Source organism: Mus musculus, chromosome 1, assembly GCF_000001635.26.
Source record: "Mus musculus strain C57BL/6J chromosome 1, GRCm38.p6 C57BL/6J".
NCBI lineage: Eukaryota > Metazoa > Chordata > Mammalia > Rodentia > Muridae > Mus > Mus musculus.
The window spans coordinates 19,138,905-19,159,669 of record NC_000067.6 but is presented as its reverse complement, the minus strand read 5'-3'; the positions used below and the strand labels follow the sequence as shown (position 1 = coordinate 19,159,669).

The window sequence follows — 20,765 nt, the reverse complement described above, 5'->3', positions numbered from 1 at the left end:
TTATCTATGATTCATAGCCTAAACAAGGAAACAGAATAAAGCAGAAACCAGCTGGTGATGCTTACTCCCTCCATGAACAATGGGCACATTGGGGAAATATATATGGCCCCAAGTGCTTTGTAAATAGAATTTAATTAAGGTACATAATGAAAGTGTTTGGTTCTCTGGTGGTGGGTGATGGGGAGCCACCCAAATCTGCTCATCGGAGTGGCCTTGACAGCACTCAAATATTCCATGATTTCTTAAGCTCTTTTTTCCCCTCAACCACAAACATACATTAAAAATTTACCTCTCCAGCTTATTTCATTTTGTAGATCTTACCCTGGAGATCCTGATATAATGGGTTTGGGATGAGATCCACAGGATCAGCATTTAAAAAACTATTCCCACGCAGCTTAAATGTATCCAGGGAATTGAATTTTCTCCCTATGGCCAAAGAACACTGCTATACTGCTTGAATGTCTCCATCATGATCACAACAGCAACTATAGTGCTTCAGTTCCAGAGGAAGTTGGTAGAATGAGATATAAAGTGTTTCAGTGACTTGGTTTAATAAACATGGAGCTAAGCAACATTTCAGCTCCAGAAAGGTCCAGGGAGCCAACTGTACAATAGTTAAATGTCCTTCATTGAAAACACTCAGTCACAAAAAATGTTCAAGGGCCTTCCTATGAGACTGACACTCTGGAATCTCAGTTTGGAGAGGCAAGGCTATAATGTACCTGGTGGTCTACCATGTTGGGAGATGAAGGACTCTCTATCACTTTGAGTCCACACTTCTTCCATCCACTCAGCCTCATTGAGATCCCAGAGAGACATGGTTTTGTGACCCCAGGTTATTTTAAACTAATTTATTAGCAAAGTTGACTAAGAATGAACAAAATATTGTGAGCATGAAGGGAGACCCAAGCCAGTCACAGCCTCATCACACTTTGACATCTGCACTGAACTTCCTTTATCGGGGAACAGGGTGTCAGAGGCTAAAAACAATTAGCTATTTCCTTAGATTTATCAACCCGAGGACATCACATTTTCATTTTGGAAATGAAAATTTCTTTGGAGAAGAGGTAGGGTAGCTTTAAAGTTAAGATAGGAGCCTTTACTGAACTTCCAATTCTTTTTTTTTTTTTTCCATTTTTTATTAGGTATTTAACTCATTTACATTTCCAATGCTATACCAAAAGTCCCCCATATCCACCCACCCCCACTCCCCTGCCCACCCACTCCCCCTTTTTGGCCCTGGTATTCCCCTGTACTGGGGCATATAAAGTTTGCAAGTCCAATGGGCCTCTCTTTCCAGTGATGGCCGACTAGGCCATCTTTTGATATATATGCAGCTAGAGTCAAGAGCTCCGGGGTACTGGTTAGCTCATAATGTTGTTCCACCTATAGGGTTGCAGATCCCTTTAGCTCCTTGGCTACTTTCTCTAGCTCCTCCATTGGGAGCCCTATGATCCATCCATTAGCTGACTGTGAGCATCCACTTCTGTGTTTGCTGGGCCCCGGCATAGTCTCACAAGAGATAGCTACATCTGCGTCCTTTCAATAAAATCTTGCTAGTGTATGCAATGGTGTCAAAAATTGATTGTAGTGGTGAACTGGAAAGAGAAGAAGTAAGATCTTATGGAAGCAAAGTATGAGGGGTGATTGTAAGTGGGATAATAACTCAGGAGTGGGGCAAAGTATATCATTATCTGGAGGGAGTATAACTAAGACAACACACAGCTTCACTGCATCAACTTCCAAAGGAACACACAGAGAAAGATTAGACAATTGTAGTGTGTTCTAAATACTAGCATCTGGCTAGGGACCCCGACTTACAACCCTAGTAAACTTCCCCTTGCTTTTGGTTATACATTCCATCCCCTTCTATAGAAACCCCAGAAACATAAAAATTCACTATATAAAGCTTATATATTTCCTCAATGTACCCATTGTTCAAGTCTTTTATTTGCACTGGTTGTTATCATATGGCCACATCAACAGATTCTTTTCATTATAAACAGCTATCTCTAATTTCAGCTATTCACATTATTCAATTTCCTATGTGACAAAGGCAAAAATCCATTAAAAAAATGTTAGCAAGAGACTGTAGAATTTTTGTTTTAGGTTTTGGCAAGGGATAGTGTCTGAGTGTGCATGAGTGTGAACATGTGGTGTGTATTGAACCCGCATATACACTATGTGGAGGCCAGAGGAAGGCTTGCAATGTCTTCCTGTATCCCTTGTTGCCTTACTCACAGAACTAGAAGGCCTTCGTTTCAGGTAAGCTGTCTGAGCATTGAGTTCTGAGGATCCATCGGTTCTCATACCCCAAGCCTGTGGTTACAGTCACAGAGATTGTGCCCAGCTTTTAATGCGGCTGCTAAGGATTTGAATACAGATCCTCATGCTTGCACTCCCGTTCATTGAGCCATTTCTCCACTTCCATAATCCTTTAATAAATCTGTCTCCTGGCAAAGATTTTTTTTTCTCCATCAAAATGCAGTCTCTTGAATTTTCTATAGCCATGAGCTTTCTCAAAAAAAACAAAAAAACAAAAAAACAAAAAAAAAAAAACAAAACCAAGTTTTAACAATATTGTGTTACTATGTCACACCAGGAAAGCTCCACACCTGATATCCAACCATTGTTGGTACCTGATTAAACTGTGCCTCATTCACTGTCTTTACTGTGATTTCTGATCACCCTGCCTGCCTTTAACAAGAATCCTGTTAGGTAGGCTTAGCTAGAGTCTCTTTACTCTGATGTTTCCTTCTAGTAACCTTATGCCTACTGATTCTGATGCTGTATTTGCAGTAAGTTACCATTGGTCTGTGCCATGTTTCCATGTGAGCCACCCCCCTCACCTATTGTCTGACCCTACTGCAATAATCTCATTATCCACAACAGGGACATCGTGGCTATTTTGTGCCATCTAATGCTTTACCTGTAAGATCTGGGCAGTGTTTGGTTAGATGCCACACAGCTTATACAGAGCAATAAATACCAACAATAAATGAACTTTTCTTGATTTTGTACTTGATTTTAAGGAAATGTAAATAATTTAACAAGATTAATTAAAGAGAGACATCATGACTCCTCTTATATGCTAAATAAATGGAAGCCTTTGCCTGGTTTATGTTTATAATTTTATTTTTGCTAGTAAATATTTTACAAGAAAGGCTTCTTTTAACTGTAACAATCCTTACAGGCCTCCTTCTCTTTGCATTTGGATGTGGCCCTCGTTTGGCTGTTAATTTAGAAGTTCCAAAAGAATGTGCCAACCCCTCATCTTTATACACTGTCCACTGGCACAGTGGAACAAAGAGAGACCTAAGATTTCAACCCCTCATCTTTATACACTGTCCATTGGCACAGTGGAACAAAGAGAGACCTAAGATTTCAGTCTTCTGAGGTTTGCGCTAAAAAAAGAATTCTGGTTTTACTGGGAGGCCAGCCTCTCTGAATTGATCAGGAACAGTACTCTAACTTCTTATTTATATGGACCCATGTGCTCCTGTGACCCCATACTCAAGGAGATTATGATAACATAAGACACAAGGAATGGACACATTTTTACAATCTCTTCAAATCTCAAAAAGTCTACTTTTAAGAGTTCAGACAAACATGGCTGTGGTTTGAATTGGGTTGTCTGTCCTCTCCTCTCCTCCTGCCTCATGCCATCATGTATTAATGCCTTATACCATCATGTACATCAGGTCCAGAAACAGTGAGTCCATGGGAGCAGCCTACAGATTTCAATTGTATCTGTTCCCCACTCCTGGTAGGTGTTGTGGTGTCTGTTGTGTTTGCCATGACAATTCCTACTGCTGATGGTACTCAGTAAGTGACAAATAATAAATAAACTTGCCCCCTGTCATTTTGATGGAAACAAGTGTCTCCGAAGGCTGTGCGTGACTCCTTAGAGCGGTCACTACTATTGTCACAGCTTTCCAGAGCACAGTGCTATGTCATCTGCAGTAAAAACTAGAGATACTTATCTTTGCGTTACAGGGCCAGATCACCTGCTCATCATTGTCTAAACACAATTAGTCTGCTGAAGGTAAGCCACAACTCTCAAGATACTGAGTCCACAATCCTGTAAGGTATAACGTTGAGCACTCTGCACTCTGAAGACTTTGATTAAACAAAATAGTAACACAGATGGATGTTACTAATTACAGAATCTTCTTTGCCTATCCAATCATGTTCCTTCTGCACTCTTTGCCTAGCCGGTACTTAGCAAAAATTGCAGAACATGACCCTGCAAATTGCCTGTGTTAACTGCAAGGCAGGCTAACATGTTTCTCTGTCCTCTTTCCACTACAATCAGTTACCACTGGCAGCAAAAAGCAACAGCAACAGAAACACAGAAAGAGACACACTCTTGTCTAATGCATTTTTACCCAGATTACTAGAAAAATCATATATGAAGAACCTTCTCAATATTATTATTATATAAGTCGCAAATTCGCTTTTCTAAAAAATGAATTTGTAGTCCAGAAAGATGATTTGGCAGGTCAGTGTTCTTGTTGCCAAGCCTGATTTCCATTCTGAGGAGCTAAATGGTAGAAGGAGAGAACTGACTACAGCAAGCTGTCCTCTGACCTCCATGCATGTGATAGCATGTGCACACACTCATGTTTTAAAAGACGCAAATGAATCATTTCTTTCAAAGGATGAGATAAAATGCTAAAAGCTAGGAAAGTCTTAGGCCTATGGTTCTCAAACTTGGAAACTAACATAAATCCCAGAGCCCCATTTTTGATATATTGGCTTTAATCGTTTAGGTTTGCAAAAGTGCTTCATCAGTAAGTTTGCTCTGAGGCCAAATTTAATGACCACACTTATAAACTATATATAGTCTTTTCAAGGTTGACCAATAAGACATCATTTACTAACCTCTTGTTAAAGGAGTTATTGTTAAAATTGTGAATTTGTTCAATTGTTACATTGGTAAAAATGTTACTGTTGCCTTTAAAAATGCATGCAAAGTGAAATGATGTATCCATTTTAATCCTCTGCGGCTGCTTCAGGAGCTTTCAATCGGGTTGTAGCTGATAATGACAGCCAGCTGTGGTTAAATGATGTAATTTTGACATGGGAAAGAGTGATGCTGAATACTTTAAATTACTTATAGAAATGAATGCAAAATGGATCAAAGACATAAATGTAAGATCTAAAACTGTAAAACTTTTAGAAGACAACATAGGAGAAAGCCTCAACACATTGGATTTAGCAAGTATTCTCTAATGTAAAGCAGAGAGTATAGACAATCACTGTAACAATATACAAATTAGTCTACAGCAAAAATTTAAAAATTTGCTTCAAAGACACACATTCAATGGAATGAAACGGCAAGAAGGTAGAAAAGCATTTGCAAGTTGTGAATCTAATATTTAATATAAAGGTTAATTAAAAAAAAAAAACAAGGATTGCTTCAGCACAGCACAGAAACAGTAACCCAAAAACTTGAGACTATTGAATTTATGTCCATGACAAATGGCTAAGAAACCTACAACATGTTCAAAATCATTGGTTCTTAGGAAGCTGCAAATTAAATGTGCAGAGAAAAGTGAGCTACTATTATCTTTAAAAAAATCAACAGTGGCTCTCACAGCCATTGCAGTACATTGAGCTCCATAGAGACAGCGCCGGGGCAAGCGCGAGCCGGACGGGCACTGGGCGACTCTGTGCCTCGCGGAGGAAAATCAATTAAACATGGGCAAAGGAGATCCTAAGAAGCCGAGAGGCAAAATGTCCTCATATGCATTCTTTGTGCAAACTTGCCGGGAGGAGCACAAGAAGAAGCACCCGGATGCTTCTGTCAACTTCTCAGAGTTCTCCAAGAAGTGCTCAGAGAGGTGGAAGACCATGTCTGCTAAAGAAAAGGGGAAATTTGAAGATATGGCAAAGGCTGACAAGGCTCGTTATGAAAGAGAAATGAAAACCTACATCCCCCCCCCCCCAAAGGGGAGACCAAAAAGAAGTTCAAGGACCCCAATGCACCCAAGAGGCCTCCTTCCGCCTTCTTCTTGTTCTGTTCTGAGTACCGCCCCAAAATCAAAGGCGAGCATCCTGGCTTATCCATTGGTGATGTTGCAAAGAAACTAGGAGAGATGTGGAACAACACTGCAGCAGATGACAAGCAGCCCTATGAGAAGAAAGCTGCCAAGCTGAAGGAGAAGTATGAGAAGGATATTGCTGCCTACAGAGCTAAAGGAAAACCTGATGCAGCGAAAAAGGGGGTGGGTGGTCAAGGCTGAAAAGAGCAAGAAAAAGAAGGAAGAGGAAGATGATGAGGAGGATGAAGAGGATGAGGAAGAGGAGGAAGAAGAGGAAGACGAAGATGAAGAAGAAGATGATGATCATGAATAAGTTGGTTCTAGCGCAGTTTTTTTTTCTTGTCTATAAAGCATTTAACCCCCCTGTACACAACTCACTCCTTTTAAAGAAAAAAATTGAAATGTAAGGCTGTGTAAGATTTGTTTTTAAACTGTACAGTGTCTTTTTTTGTATAGTTAACACACTACCGAATGTGTCTTTAGATAGCCCTGTCCTGGTGGTATTTTCAATAGCCACTAACCTTGCCTGGTACAGTCTGGGGGTTGTAAATTGGCATGGAAATTTAAAGCAGGTTCTTGTTGGTGCACAGCACAAATTAGTTATATATGGGGACAGTAGTTTGGTTTTTTTTTTTCTTTTGGTTTTCTTTTTGGGTTTTATTTTTTTCATCTTCAGTTGTCTCTGATGCAGCTTATACGAAGATAATTGTTGTTCTGTTAACTGAATACCACTCTGTAATTGCAAAAAAAAAAAAAAAATTGCGGCTGTTTTGTTGACATTCTGAATGCTTCTAAGTAAATACAATTTTTTTATTAAAAAAAAATCAACAGTAAGTGTTGGAGAGGATGGTCAAAAATGTAAATATTTGTGTAAGCTAACAAATATAATAGATGTGAGTACATTCATAGTGGAATATTATATGGTCTTAAAGGGAAGAGAATTGTGACATATGTGGCAACAGTTATGCACCTTCAGTAAATTATGCCTGATTAAGTTGTCATAAAAGATATCTATTATATAATTTGCAATCAGAGCCACAGAAATGGAAAGTAGGAGCATATATTCCAGGGCCACAGAGCCAGGGAAATGTGGAGTTGTCATTAGTGGATATAATCTATAAATTTTGTAAAACACAAATTCTAGGAGCTTGTTCTCACAACAATGTAAATATGCTTAACTATAAAGCTGAATTCTACTGAGAAAGGAGGAGTACATTTTATGTTTTTAGTACAATGTACAAAATATAGACTTTTAGAAATTTTCTACAAAATGTATTTTAATCTCAGAATCTTAAGAAACTAGAGGCTTTTATACAAATAAACAGTCTGGAATGTGATAAAAAGTAAATGAAAATTCTGGTAAGTGTTTAAAAGTAAAATAAACAAAAAATCATAATTAAGATATTTAAAGTCCTCAAATATAATTACTAAAATTTAGAGATACTATTATTCTAAAGTCACTATTAACTGCTATACTTATTAATTACTCTTAAAACTGTTATATATTTAGTGTAATTAAATGTAGAGATTAGAGCATTTAAACATATAGTTTTGTGCTTCACATTGTGATTGAGAATCTATAGCCACATATTTTAAGAGCTTTGAATCTCAGCCATAATCTCATTTTTCCTGAGAGTAGAAGCAGCCAGTTACCTATTTAGTTCTTTTGAGACAGGATTTTTCTGTGTAACCCTGACTGTCCTGGAACTCTATAGACCAGGCTGGCCTTGAACTCAGAGATATGCCTACCTCTGGAGAGCTGGGGTTAAAGGTGTGTTCCACCACTATCTGGCTATTTAGTTCTTTAGTTTCGGAGTAAACACCACCTTGTTGCCATATTCTAAGTAGGGAGGTAAATAAGAGAATGAAAGCCTGTAAAAATGTTGCTCACTTTTTATTTTAGACATCAGAGTTTTCTCTAAGAGTTCTGTGGACTGGGGAGATAGATGGCTTACAGGCAGAGTGTTTGCTTGCTCTAGAAGAATGAGAATCAAAGTTTGATGCCCAGAAAATACATAAAAAGATAGATGAGTCTGGGCTAGGTTCAGTGAAAGACCCAATCTTAGGAGGTAGAGTTTGATAAAACAGGAGTCTAGACATCCTCCTCTGCACCCCCCCCATGCACATCTGCACATAGAACACACACACACACACACACACACACACTTTTTGTAGCGTTAAGTTTATAGCTTGCAAAAGTATCAACAATCTAGCAAGCCTTTGCTGAATATACAAGACTTCTACCTTTATTTCTTGTGCTCTGAAATGTCTAGACATTCTTTCCTCCTAGCTATATTGTAGTTGCCCCTAATGCTTCCATTAAGAGGCAGAAAAATCTTCTGAGAAATGTATACTATGTCATGCGTAATTTTGAAAAATATATTCTAAGTAGAGTCTGAAAACATCGTGATTATGGAATCTTCAGTAGAACTGTAGCATACTAAGAAAAGATACAGTGTTTACAATGCTCTGTTAGTGCAAACAAAAGCCCCCAATGGAGGAGCTAGAGAAAGTACCCAAGGAGCTAAAGGGATCTGCAATCCTATAGGTGGAACAACAATATGAACTAACCAATAACCCCCTGGAGCTCGTGTTTCTAGCTGCATATGAATCAGAAAATGGCCTAGTCGGCCATCAGTGGAAAGAGAGGCCCATTATTCATATGAATATAAAATGTCACTGCCCCAAAGTGCACCAGTGACTTATGTTCAAAAGAAAAAAATTACTTAAGCATTTATAAAGTAGATAATTATGCATCATCTTCAACAGCCTTATAATCCTAAGCAGTTTTTTGTTTGTTTTATTCTAGTCTATTTTGTTTTTATTTGTTATTATTATTCATTACTATTATATGCCTATTTGTATTCTAATGAGAAAGAAAAAAGTGAATTTGGATTGTTGGGACATGGGGAGGATCTAGGACGAGTTGGAGGAAGCAAAACAATAATCAGAATATGTTGTAAGAAAAAATGTATTTTCCAACAAAAAAGTAAAAGGAATTTTAAAAAAATTAAAAGATTTATGGATTGATTGTTTTGTGCTTTTCCTTTCAAATGCTAATAAATAGTTCTTAACCTTCAAAAAAAAAAAAAGAACTCAAGCAGGTATTGGAAAATTTTAATTCTAATGTATATTACTTTTTGTTTGCTTTCTTTTTGAGACAGTGGCTGTCTGTGTAGTCTGTGAACTGTCCCTGAACTCTCTCTCTCTCAATGCTTGCTGACTCGGCCTCCCAAGAATTGATATTACATGTGTGCCCACCACCCCAGCTTATGAATTAATCTCTCATTAACATTGTTATATTTTCTAGCAAATGATAACTAAGAGAAAATAAAATGTTTTATTTTTGATATGAATGAGAAATATTGTATAACACTATAGTTTTAGAGTTTCTAAATAGAAAAATATTGAAACAGTGACTATTTTCTTTCTCTTAATAAATCTAGAGAGTAAATTAACCAGAAAGTTATTCTATTTATTTCTAAAGTAACTCAAAAATGGAAACGTAAAGTATTCTTTTAATAGTTCATTTTAGTATCCTATGTTTAATAACAACTTATACAGGGCTAGAGAGATGGCATGGTGGTTAAGAGCACTGGCTGCTCTTCCAGAGGTCCTGAGTTCAATTTTCAGCAAGCACATGGTGGCTTACAACCATATGTAATGGAATCTGCTGCCCTCTTCTGGAGTGTCTGAAGATAGTGACAGTGTACTCATATACATCAAATAAATATGGAGGAGCTAAAGAAAGTAACCAAGGAGCTAAAGGGATCTGCAACCCTATAGGTGGAACAACCATATGAACTAACCAGTACCCCCCGGAGCTCGTGTCTCTAGCTACATATATATCAGAAGATGGCCTAGTTGGCCATCAGTGGAAAGAGAGGCCCATTGGTCATGCAAAGTTTATATGCTTCAGTACAGGGGAACGCCAGGGCCAAGAAGTGGGAATGGGATGGTGGGAGAGTGGGTGGGGGAGCATGTGGGGGACTTTTGGGATAGCATTGGAAATGTAACTGAAATAAATACCTAATAAAAAATAAAAATAAATAAATAAATCTAAGAAAAAAAAACATTTATACTTTCTAAGTTTATAGAAATCATTAGTGTACTACTAAAGATTTAGTCATTGATATTTAATTAACTTCAATCGGATCTGTTCAGTTAACAATTTACCCTAACAACATAAGTAACTGTTTAAAAGATTTCAGAATCCTGGACAAAATTTCTTAGTATTCTTTGATTTCATAATATACATTCTCATGAAGCCATAGTTTCTTGATAAACATAAAAGGATATTCCATTTTCTGATCTTATATTTTCTGATCTAAAATGCTTTAATCACTATGTTTTCTTAAATTGATAGTCTCAAAAAATCAGGCTGTCACTCCTGTAGTCTGAATATTTGTATCTTCCTCTCCTCAAATCCATACACTAAACTAAACCTCAATACAATACAATACAATACAATACAATACAATACAATACAATACAATGCAATACAATGAGCTGCCTCCAGAGATGATTAAGTCTTGGTAGGTTGGATTCATGCTCTTTTCTTTTTCTTTTTTTAATTAGATATTTCTTCATTTACATTTCAAATGCTATCCTGAAAGTCCCCTATACCCTCCCCACACCCTGCTCTCCAACCCACCCACTCCCGATTCCTGGCCCTGGCATTCCCCTATACTGGGGCATATAATCTTCTCAAGACCAAGGGCCTCTCTTCCCAATGATGGCCAACTAGGCCATCTTCTGATACATATGCAGCTAGAGACACGAGCTCCGAGGGGTACTGGTTAGTTCATATCGTTTTTCCTCCTATAGGGTTGCAGACCCCTTCAGCACTTGGGCGCTTTCTCTAGCTCTTAAGAAGAGTCTCTCGAAAGTTGGCTGCTCCCTTTCATCACACAGTACTGAATTAAAGGATCTGAAGACAGAGACAGAGCCCTCAGCAGACACTGATTCTGCCAGCACCTTGATCTCAGGCGTCCCAGTGCCGGAATCTAAACTATACACTTACATCTTCTATACGTTACCCAGTCTAGAGTATCTTGTCATAGCATTTGGAACAAAGTAGACCAGTCATTATTTTATTAACATAAGTATATCTCTAACTGGAACTACAATGGCAGTACAGAATCCTGGAGGGCTGGGTGTGGCTTAGTTGCCGAGACTCTAAGCAGATGGGAAAAGCTGTCTTACCTGAAATGTGTTAAGTGCCTCTGGATGTCAAGGTCTAGAATGGGAGTGGGTCTGGAGGATCCCAGTGGTGATCTATCCTGGCTCAGGAGGTCTTGAAATTCTTTACAAATTTGCCTGCAACAAAGAGTACAAAGCTGAAATTGCACTCTTGATATGAACTTTTCATGTCATGAGATATTATCTGTCAAGAGATATTATCTGTCAAAGTCTGTTTCCCTTTTAAAGGAGACCAGGAGGACTATTCAGTCAGCAGTCTCCAATTCCACTGTATTGACTTTGCAGGACAAGAAGATGATAGTAAAGTGCTCGCCAAGACACTGACCAAAACCATGCTCGTTGTTAAACTGCATCTTTACATGTTAATCACAGGATAAAAGAAAATGCATATGAGAGAACTGTAATTAGCAATTGTGTGTGTGTTTAGAACATCACATCTATAGAAAATTTTAACTGAAGTTATAGGCTTACGTCATTCAAAGTCATAATACAAGCTAACCTTGGAAATTTTTTTCGCCCAATATGCCAATATAATTTACTTTTTAACTATTTTCATGCCTCAGTGTTTGAAGTTGATGATCTCTCTCTCTCTCTCTCTCTCTCTCTCTCTCTCTCTCTCTCTCTCTCCCTCTCTCTCTCTCTCTCGCTTTCTTCTGCTTCCTGACTTTCTTTCTTTCTTTCTTTCTTTCTTTCTTTCTTTCTTTCTTTCTTTCTTTCTTTCTTTCCTTTCCTTTCTTTCTTTCTTTCTTTCTTTCTTTCTTTCTTTCTTTCTTTCTTTCTTTCTTCCTTTCCTTTCCTTTCCTTTCCTTTCTTTCTTTCTTTCTTTCTTTCTTTCTTTCTTTCTTTCTTTCCTTTCCTTTCCTTTCCTTTCCTTTCCTTTCTTTCTTTCTTTCTTTCTTTCTTTCTTTCTTTCTTTCTTTCTTTCTTTCTTTCAATTCTTTTTTTATTAGATATTTTCTTTATGTACATTACAAATGCTATCCTGAAAGTTCCCTATACCCTCCCGGCTCCCTGCTCCCCTACCCACCCACTCCCACTTCTTGGCCCTAGCATTCCCCTGTACTGGGACATAGAAAGTTTGCAAGGCCAAGGATGATCTCTTATTCCCAAGTAATTCCACCAGTCCTAAAAAATATAATTGCTGGGCACTTTTCTATTTCAGCTGCTACTTTGCAGACCTTTCCCACTGTTCTTCTTTTCTTATATGGTTATGAATTCTAGCCTATATGTAGTAATAAAAACATTGCTGTGTTCATGACTATCAGTTAATCCCTTGAAGTGTATAATTGTAACGAAACAGAATTTAAGAAAATACTATTTTAAAGTCTCTCTCTCTCTCTCTCTCTCTCTCTCTCTCTCTCTCTCTCTCTGTGTGTGTGTGTGTGTGTGTGTGTGTGTGTGGTGTGCATGAGAATGTGTGCGTGCACACATGAGGGTGTTTTGTTTGTGAGTGTGAGCATGTAAATGCCATGGTATCCCTGTGGAGGTCAGTGGACAGCCTCAACATCAAATTTCACTTTCTACTTTTCTAAGAAACTGCCTTTGTCATTTTGCCTCTTCACACACCAGGGTAGCTGACTCATGATCTCTTGGGACTATCCTGTCTCTGCCTCCTATCTCACTGAAGGAGCAATGGGTTAACAAAACCAGTACTTAGTTTTATGTAACTTTTGGAAATTCAAATTTAGTTCTTTATGATTGCAGTGCAAGTAATTTTTATCCATTGAATCATCTTCCCAGGCCAGAAAATATGTTTTTAAAATATACATATAATAAAATGAATGAACGTAGCAGCTATAGAATGAAATCAATAAACATGAAAAAAATTTCCTAAATGCATGTTTCATATATAGAAGAGAATAGCTGATATTCAAGGGATAATACAGTTATCGTGTATGTTTATCTGTTGTTGTGTGGAGGTTATTGTAAAATACAGCAGTTTGGTTTTGCTTGTCATTATGAGCAAATGCAGATAGGTCAAATCACTCCAAATGACCATTAGAGTACTAATAGTTCGGCTTCAAATCACCTGACAATTATTTATTTTAAGAGTGCCAAGAGGGCTGCATAGGAGGCTCAGTAAAGCCTCTTGCCAGTGAGGCTGAGACATCAGTTTCATCTCCTAGATCCACATGGAGGAGGATGAGAACCAACTTCCTGAAGGTTGTCTTCTGACCTCTACTTGCATGCCTGGCATATACACACACATGTATGCATGTATGTGCTCATGTGCACATACAAGCAAGCACCTATATGCCAACTCTGCTCATTGTGGCTTTATTCCTAATAGCCAGAAACTGGACATAACCTAGATGTCTCTCAACCAAATACTGGATAACGAACATGTAGTACATTTACACAATGGAGAATTACTCAACTGTTAAATTTGCAGGCAAATGGATAGAACTAGAAAAATAAATCAACTTAAGTTAGGTAACTCAGACCCTGAAAGACAAACGTGGTATGTACTCCCTTATAAGTTGATGCTAGTGGTTAAGTAAATGATAACTAAGCTGCAATCCACTGAGGCTTAATAACACGGAGGGCTTTAGCAGGGAGTATAAAACTCCCTGCGAAGGGGAATTGAACAGATTGCGTGGGTGGTCAGGAGGTGTGTAGGGATGGGTACAGGGTGGTGGTACTGGTGTGCAAAGGTGCAGGGAGAGACAGATCAAAGCAGGGAGTCTGGGAGGTGATGTTTGGGAACCTAATGTAGTGTAAACTTCCTGGAATCTATGAGAGTGACCCTAGTGAGGACTCCGAGTTACGGATGATAAGGAGATTTAACTGGTCATCTTTTGTATCTAGGCAAGATAGTGATGGGCCAGAGTTGCATTAGATTGAGTTGCTGGCCGAGGGATTTTGTGCAGATCCTGAAACAACTCACGTTGATGCTAGGACAGACAACGATAGATAGAAAACTGACAAGAAGGCCCCATTGTTGAGGACAACATCCAAACAGCTCACTAAACATGGAGAAGCAGAGCAGATGCCTTCCTGGAGCCTTCGAGTTTATGTTCTAGTTTCTTTGGCATGGGCAAGAATTCTGCAGACTAGGGAAAGCGAAACCTGGATATCAACCCAGCAACAAAACCTTTCACATACAGTCGGGCCTGTCTGCAAGATATGCTGGGGAAAGGATGATGCAGAACTTGCGGGAGCCTCCAACCAATGTCAGGTTTAATGAGGCTGATACCACAAGGGGGACCTCATGCTTGACACTGCCTGGATTGCCAGGAACTAGAGACTTGGATAGCCCAAAGACCTAGGATAGCTCCATTGTGTAATCCTCATCAGATAGGCTTCCTCTGACAGTAGATTGGAGTGAGTGCAGAGACCCTCAGCCAGACAGTATTTGGAGAGTCTAAACTGCAGATCTCTATTGAGTCCATCCCTTTGGAGCTGGAGCACCCAGTGGAAAAAGGGGAGGAAAGATGGTAGGGATCAGTGGCAATGGAGGACACAAAGGAAAACATGGTCTTCTGAATCAAGTATGCAGGCTCCCATGGGCTCACAAAGACTGAAGCAGCAACCACAGTGTCTGCATGGGTCTGCACCATATCCTCTGTGTGTGCTCTGACTGTTAGCTTGGTGTTTTGTGGGACTCCTGACAGTGGAAGCAGGTGTGTTTCTGACTCTTTTGTCTACTCTTGGGATCTTTTTCTATGGATATTGATAGTGAGACTCAAATATATATATATTGCCAAGAGTGTTGTTAAGAATTTACTTTATGCATTTTTATGGAACTTTTCTCTCTGAAGTGAAACTGGATAGCTTTCAGCATAGTAATTGAGTTATAATAGTTGAGTGCAACTTCATTTATATACTTAGTAGCATTTTGTAGTGCCACCATTCCATGATACATAGGAGCGATTCCTTGTTACATTTGTTTTCTATTTCTAACTAAAAACATAAATATAGCCCTATGCTCCAGACTTTTGGACAAATTATATGAACTCTGATGATGCAATAGTCCATGATTATAAGCTTTTTGTCCCCCCCCCCCCAAAGATTAGACTGGTTTCAAGTCAAGTCTTCATTTTTCTCTCAGATTGGAAAACATTTTAAGCGACTAAACACCAATGATTATTTAGATCATTGAATAAATCAACTTACATTTTTACAGACTGTCCTCATCCTTGTCGAAACAACATAGCAAATTGTAGTCAAATTGGAGAGTGAATAATGAAAAGCCACGTTTGGTAAGCTTGACCTCTTGCTAGGTAACTCAGCATAGGACATTGCTCTCTAGCTATCAATTGGACTTTATAATCTTGTCACTTATTTAGAGGACACAGGACAATGTATGTCTTAAATACAGATGACAATCCTGTAGGATTCAGCAGCAATTACCACCCTCTCCACAGGACAGTTAGGGAATTAGTATTCGGACTACTTTCCTTCTTATTTAAGTTCTTCTTTCTGAAGCTGAGATATGAAAAGACTCTTTTGTCTCAAGACAAAATGTCATATGATGAATTATGTAACAAAGATGATCTTCAGTGACTCACAACCTCCTAACTTCATCACTTACGTCATTGTCCTTAAGGAGGTTAAAAATTTTAGCAGATTTATGGATGTAAAGTTTGGTGTTTCTACTGACGATCGATATTAAAGTAACAAAATTCAATTAAGGTCGCTGGTTGTTCTGACCTACCTTAACATGGATCAACTGTTAAACATATTTATTTCTAATACAGTGAGGAGGCTTTTCTGTGCTTTCTATCAACCAAATAATAACTATCGTGTCTGGTTCAGGATGCATCTAGTTTCTATCTTTCTTTCTAAACAATTATCCTAATTATACCAAAATATTTGGTTAATTACCAAACACTGGAAACAAAGATACTTTTGGAGGGTCACTGCATGTAACCAAATTTATCTGTAACTGTGCATTTTTACAAAATATCCTGGGAATATTGTGAAATATATTATTTATCAAAGATGGAAATCAGTGATTGGTTATGTCGCTGAAAGAATTTTGTATTTCATGTGTATTTGGAAATTTTATTATATTTTACTCTCTCTCTCTCTCTCTCTCTCATGTGTGTGTGTGTGTGTGTGTGTGTGTGTGTGTTTGCAGGTACATGTGATAACACACAAGTGGAAGGTGGATGGTAACTTGCAGGATTTCTTTCCATCACATGAGATCTTGGTATTGAATTCAGGTTTGTGTGCATTTGGGGGTAAGTTCCTTTAGCTGTTGAACCCTCTATTTGGACTAATTTCTACAGATTCTAATAAGAATTGTCTTGGTAGTCCAGTTTCTACTCAAGTAAACCCTGATTCCTTCGTGCAGATGGTAGAATTCTGAGAGAATTCTTCATTGCTAGAATGTAAGCCCCCTTGTTTTTAGAGAACTCTTATTTTCTAGACTGTCATTTAAAAGAGATCAGGAAAACTGGGCATGAAGGTGCATGAAGGCATCTCCACATCACTTACTTGGTGGCTAGGATCATCTTTTTTCTTGCAGTCTGTTCTTTCTGTTCCATATGTTGTCTGGCGAGATGCTCTCCCACTGCCTTGGCTGGAAACTCGGTTTCACACGTGTAGCCAAAATCCCGAGCCAAGTGCAAAGCCTCACCTATTGGTGGAAAACACAAGTCACTGGCTTATCCACATTTGACCTTACAAGGGTAATGCTGTGAGTTTTCTCCAACTCTCATATGAGGGTGTGTTCACATGCAACACGTTGTTTCTATCTAATTTAAACAGTGTTTCTATTTAATTTAAACAAAGCTGCAGGAGAGATGGAGAGATGGCATTTGTGAGGAATGGCATTGAAAAATAAGGAACTGGAACTTTCCAAGTAAAATGGAGATCAAATCCGTGACTCAGGAGTTTTGCTGCTTTTCTTTGATTGTCTCACTTCACCGCAGTTCTAGTCATGATCACCAATGGAAACGCTCCTTGGAAATATATATATATATATATATGCAAATATATAAATCAATGTGTATATATATTTGTTGCTGCTCAGATAGATGTCTATAATCTATAGACAAGCCATTCTGATGACTTTTCCATGAGACTGATCAAAATATACAGCAATGAGCTCAAAAGACTTTGAAAGCTGTTATTGCTTTATAAAATGAAACACTTTCATGAATTTCACACTGCAGTGTTAGAGACGGTTTATTATATGACTATAATACTATCAACATCAGGCCTTCCAGAAGGCTCTGAAGTACTGTACAGCTTTGGAAAATTCAAAACAGAGCAGAATCATAAACAACTTCTACTTGTCCATAAAATATTGAGTGCAAGTAAAATTTTAATAAGTGGGATAAAATATCTTACCAAACAAATAATATTTGCTGAAGAAAATTATTCTATAGTATAATGGTCAATGTTTTAAAAATTCTTATTCAAAAGTCTTACCTGACAGGTAAAATTTATTTAAAAATCCAAATTTCTGAATGAGAATACAGTTTAGTTGTAAGCTGCTTGCCTGGAACGCATGAGGTTTAAACTCTAGAAACACGCATGCCATTGTGAGCAAGTGTTTGTATACACACAAATATATAATTATTCCAATATATATTCAAATATATCAATCAAACCTTGCTACATATGTACTAAGAGATGACTTTATTCAAGGAAATCTTTTTTTAACTTTTTGTTTCATTGTTATATTGCATTGGTGTTTTGCCTGATTATTTGTCTGTGTGAGCTTGCCAGTTGCCCTAGACAGTTGTGAGCTGCCACATGGGTGCTGGGAGTTGAACCTAGGTCCTCTGGAAGAGCAGCTATTACTCTTAACTGTTGAGTCGTTTTCAGGGCATGTTTAATCAGATGTAATAGGAAGACAAAATAGGACTGGTTTCTCTGGCCTGGGGATGTAGTTCAAGAGCTTGCCTAGCTTGTATGGACACAAAATAAGAAAGCTGCAGAGCAAGTTTGAGGCCAGGTGGACCACATGAGACCCTGTCGAAAAATAAAAGGTGGGGCGGCTGGATGACTGCATGGTAAAATTCACATAAACTTGAACACTGAAATCAATCCCTGAACCAATGTCAAGGGAGAAGGAGGAACAGATTTCCATATTTGTCCTCTGACCTCTATCTAGCATGTATTTACACATGTGCATGCACATATACAAAGGCACACACACACATACAAATTGGGATAGCCATAGCATCATTAGCAGCCATAACAATAAGAAGAAATTAAGTACTATAATAGCAATTTGTGGTTTTCATTGTATTTTTATAAGAACTGTACATAATACCTACCCTTGTGTATTGGTGTTGTAGAGATAGGAGATGTGGTATTACAAATATCAAATGATTGTTAACGTGTTTTACAGAAGTAAGAGAAGGTGGGAATCATGGGGTAGGGGTGACTCAACAGTCACATAATTAATCAGACTTTTCCTTTTCCATGTAGAAGTGAAAAAGAATCAGGATTGATGACAATTTCTTGTGGTCTTTGTTTAAAAACTGGCCAAGATAATACTCTAAGAAGTTTCTGGACTTGAACTGGCTGTGTGCTCATAGAACAGAAAACTTGTTGATTGGTAAGCCCCAGGAGTGCATGAAAGTTGATAATAGGAGAGATTAAGTGGAAGAGACAGTCATAGACATGAAGAAGTATATACATACAGATTAAGAGACATCAATAAAATATTCTAAGTAAAATATTGTTTTTCAAAATCAGAATTGCTCCTGTTTTTCTATTAAAAATAAGGCTTTTAGTTTTAAAAAAACTAACAAAGTTAGCAGCTGTAAAGAGCAGGAAGGCCATTTAAGATTTCAGAAAGCTGAGGAACTAGTGTTCAGGACATAGTTCTTCCTCTTCCAAAGTTCTCTCTTTAAAGAAAAAATAGATATTTTATTTAAATTTCCTGGTTTCACATCTGACAACCCCCTATCCCATCTCTCCTCCCTCTGCTTCTATGAGGGTGTTCCCCTACCCACCTGCCCACTCCAGCTTCCCCAGTCTGGCATTCCCCTACACTGGGCATCGAGCCGTCACAGGACCAAGGGCCACTCCTCCCACTGGTGTCTGACAAGGCCATCCTCTTGCTACATATGCTGCTGGAGCCATGGTTCCCTCCATGTGTACTCTTTGGTTGGTGGTTTAGTACTGGGAGCTCTGGGTTTCCTGGTTGGCTGATATTGTTGTTTGTCCTATGGGGATGCAAACCTCTTTAGCAGCTCCTTGGGGATCCATCCCATATACTGTCACCAAACCCACACACTATTGTGGATAACAAGAAGTACCTGCTGACAGGAGCCTGGAATGGCTGTCTCCTGAGAGGCTCTGCCAGAGCCTGACAAATACAGAGGAAGATGCTCATAGCCAACCACTGAAAAGCACTGGGCCCCCAAAGTTCTCTTAAGCGTTCTTTCTTTCTTTCTTTCTTTTTTTAAAATTTGCTTATTATGCATACAGCATTCTGCCTGCATGTTTGCCTGCAGGCCAGAAGAAGGCACCAGATCTCATTATAGAAGGTTGTGAGCCACCATGTGGTTGCTAGGAATTGAACTCAGGACCTCTGGAAGAGCAGACAGTGCTCCTAACCTCTGAGCCATCTCTCCAGTCCATCTCTTAAGCTTACAACTGAAAATTCTAGTCAATTTTTTTCCTCAAGCACATTTTTAAAAAGTGTACAGAAAAGTTGAAAGAATTTTACAATAAAAAAGCCCATATATCTATTTTTCATAATCTCTGTCATGTGTCAGTTTTTTATACTACAACTCTCCATGTTATTTTCAGAGGAAATTCTAAATTTCTTGTGTCTCTGAAAAGTATCCGTATGTATATAACTAACTGGGGTTCTATATTTAGTCTCATGAGCTTTCCCTCCAAAATGTGCTAAATAAGAGATAGAGACTAGAGACGCTTTAATCATGACTTGTTGGTATGATGTGTATATATGTTGGGTGTCCGACAAGGAAAGAGAGAGAGAGAATATCAAGTCAGGTTTGGGCACACGCTAGGAAAGCATTCGTCCCGCTTCACTTTTATTTACATACTTCATATCTACTGGCTAGACATGAACGGGCTGACCTCTCGGGGAGAGGCTGAGGAGTTGCGCATGCGCATTACTCTCACAAAGGCTGGAAGTCTCTTTGCCAGCACCCATTTGGGGTGATTCATAACTGCCTGTAACTCCAGCTCTTGGACATCCCACACCCTGTTCCAGACTCCTCAGACACCAGTGCTCATGTGCATGCCCCTACACACAGACACACACAATTCAGGCTGAAAATACATATTTTATAAAAGTTTGGGGTTTTTTTTTTTTTTGTTTTTGGCGGGAATTGCTTTTGCCTAATTCAGGAAAGAGCATTTGAACAACCAAGTAACCCGCTGTATTTGATTCACAGATGTAGTTGGGAACCTGCACGGAATTTTCAATGTGAATGAGTATCAATCAATGGTAGAAAAAAAAAGTAGACAGTTTCAATGGTGTAAATATGTTTAAAATTTATTTATCAATAAATGCCAATATTACTAGTGATTTTCTTCTCTAATGTTGCATTTTTATATACATTTCTCTCCTTCCAA

At 38.4% G+C, this 20,765-nt stretch overlaps 1 protein-coding gene and 1 pseudogene across 4 annotated transcripts in view; one reads left to right on the top strand and one right to left on the bottom strand.

Moving 5' to 3' along the window:
- The window catches only part of Tfap2d (transcription factor AP-2, delta), a 70,927-nt gene that overhangs the window by 14,279 nt on the left and 35,883 nt on the right, over positions 1 to 20,765 (bottom strand). For all 4 annotated transcript variants that reach the window (NM_153154.3, NM_001379074.1, XM_006495498.3 and 1 more), the window contains 2 exons: positions 16,692 to 16,833; positions 11,253 to 11,366 (listed from right to left, as the gene is read on the bottom strand). In NM_153154.3, the coding sequence (NP_694794.1) occupies positions 11,253 to 11,366; positions 16,692 to 16,833 (256 nt within the window). The remainder of the gene's footprint in view (positions 1 to 11,252; positions 11,367 to 16,691; positions 16,834 to 20,765) is intronic.
- On the top strand, positions 5,574 to 6,360 carry Gm10075 (annotated as a pseudogene).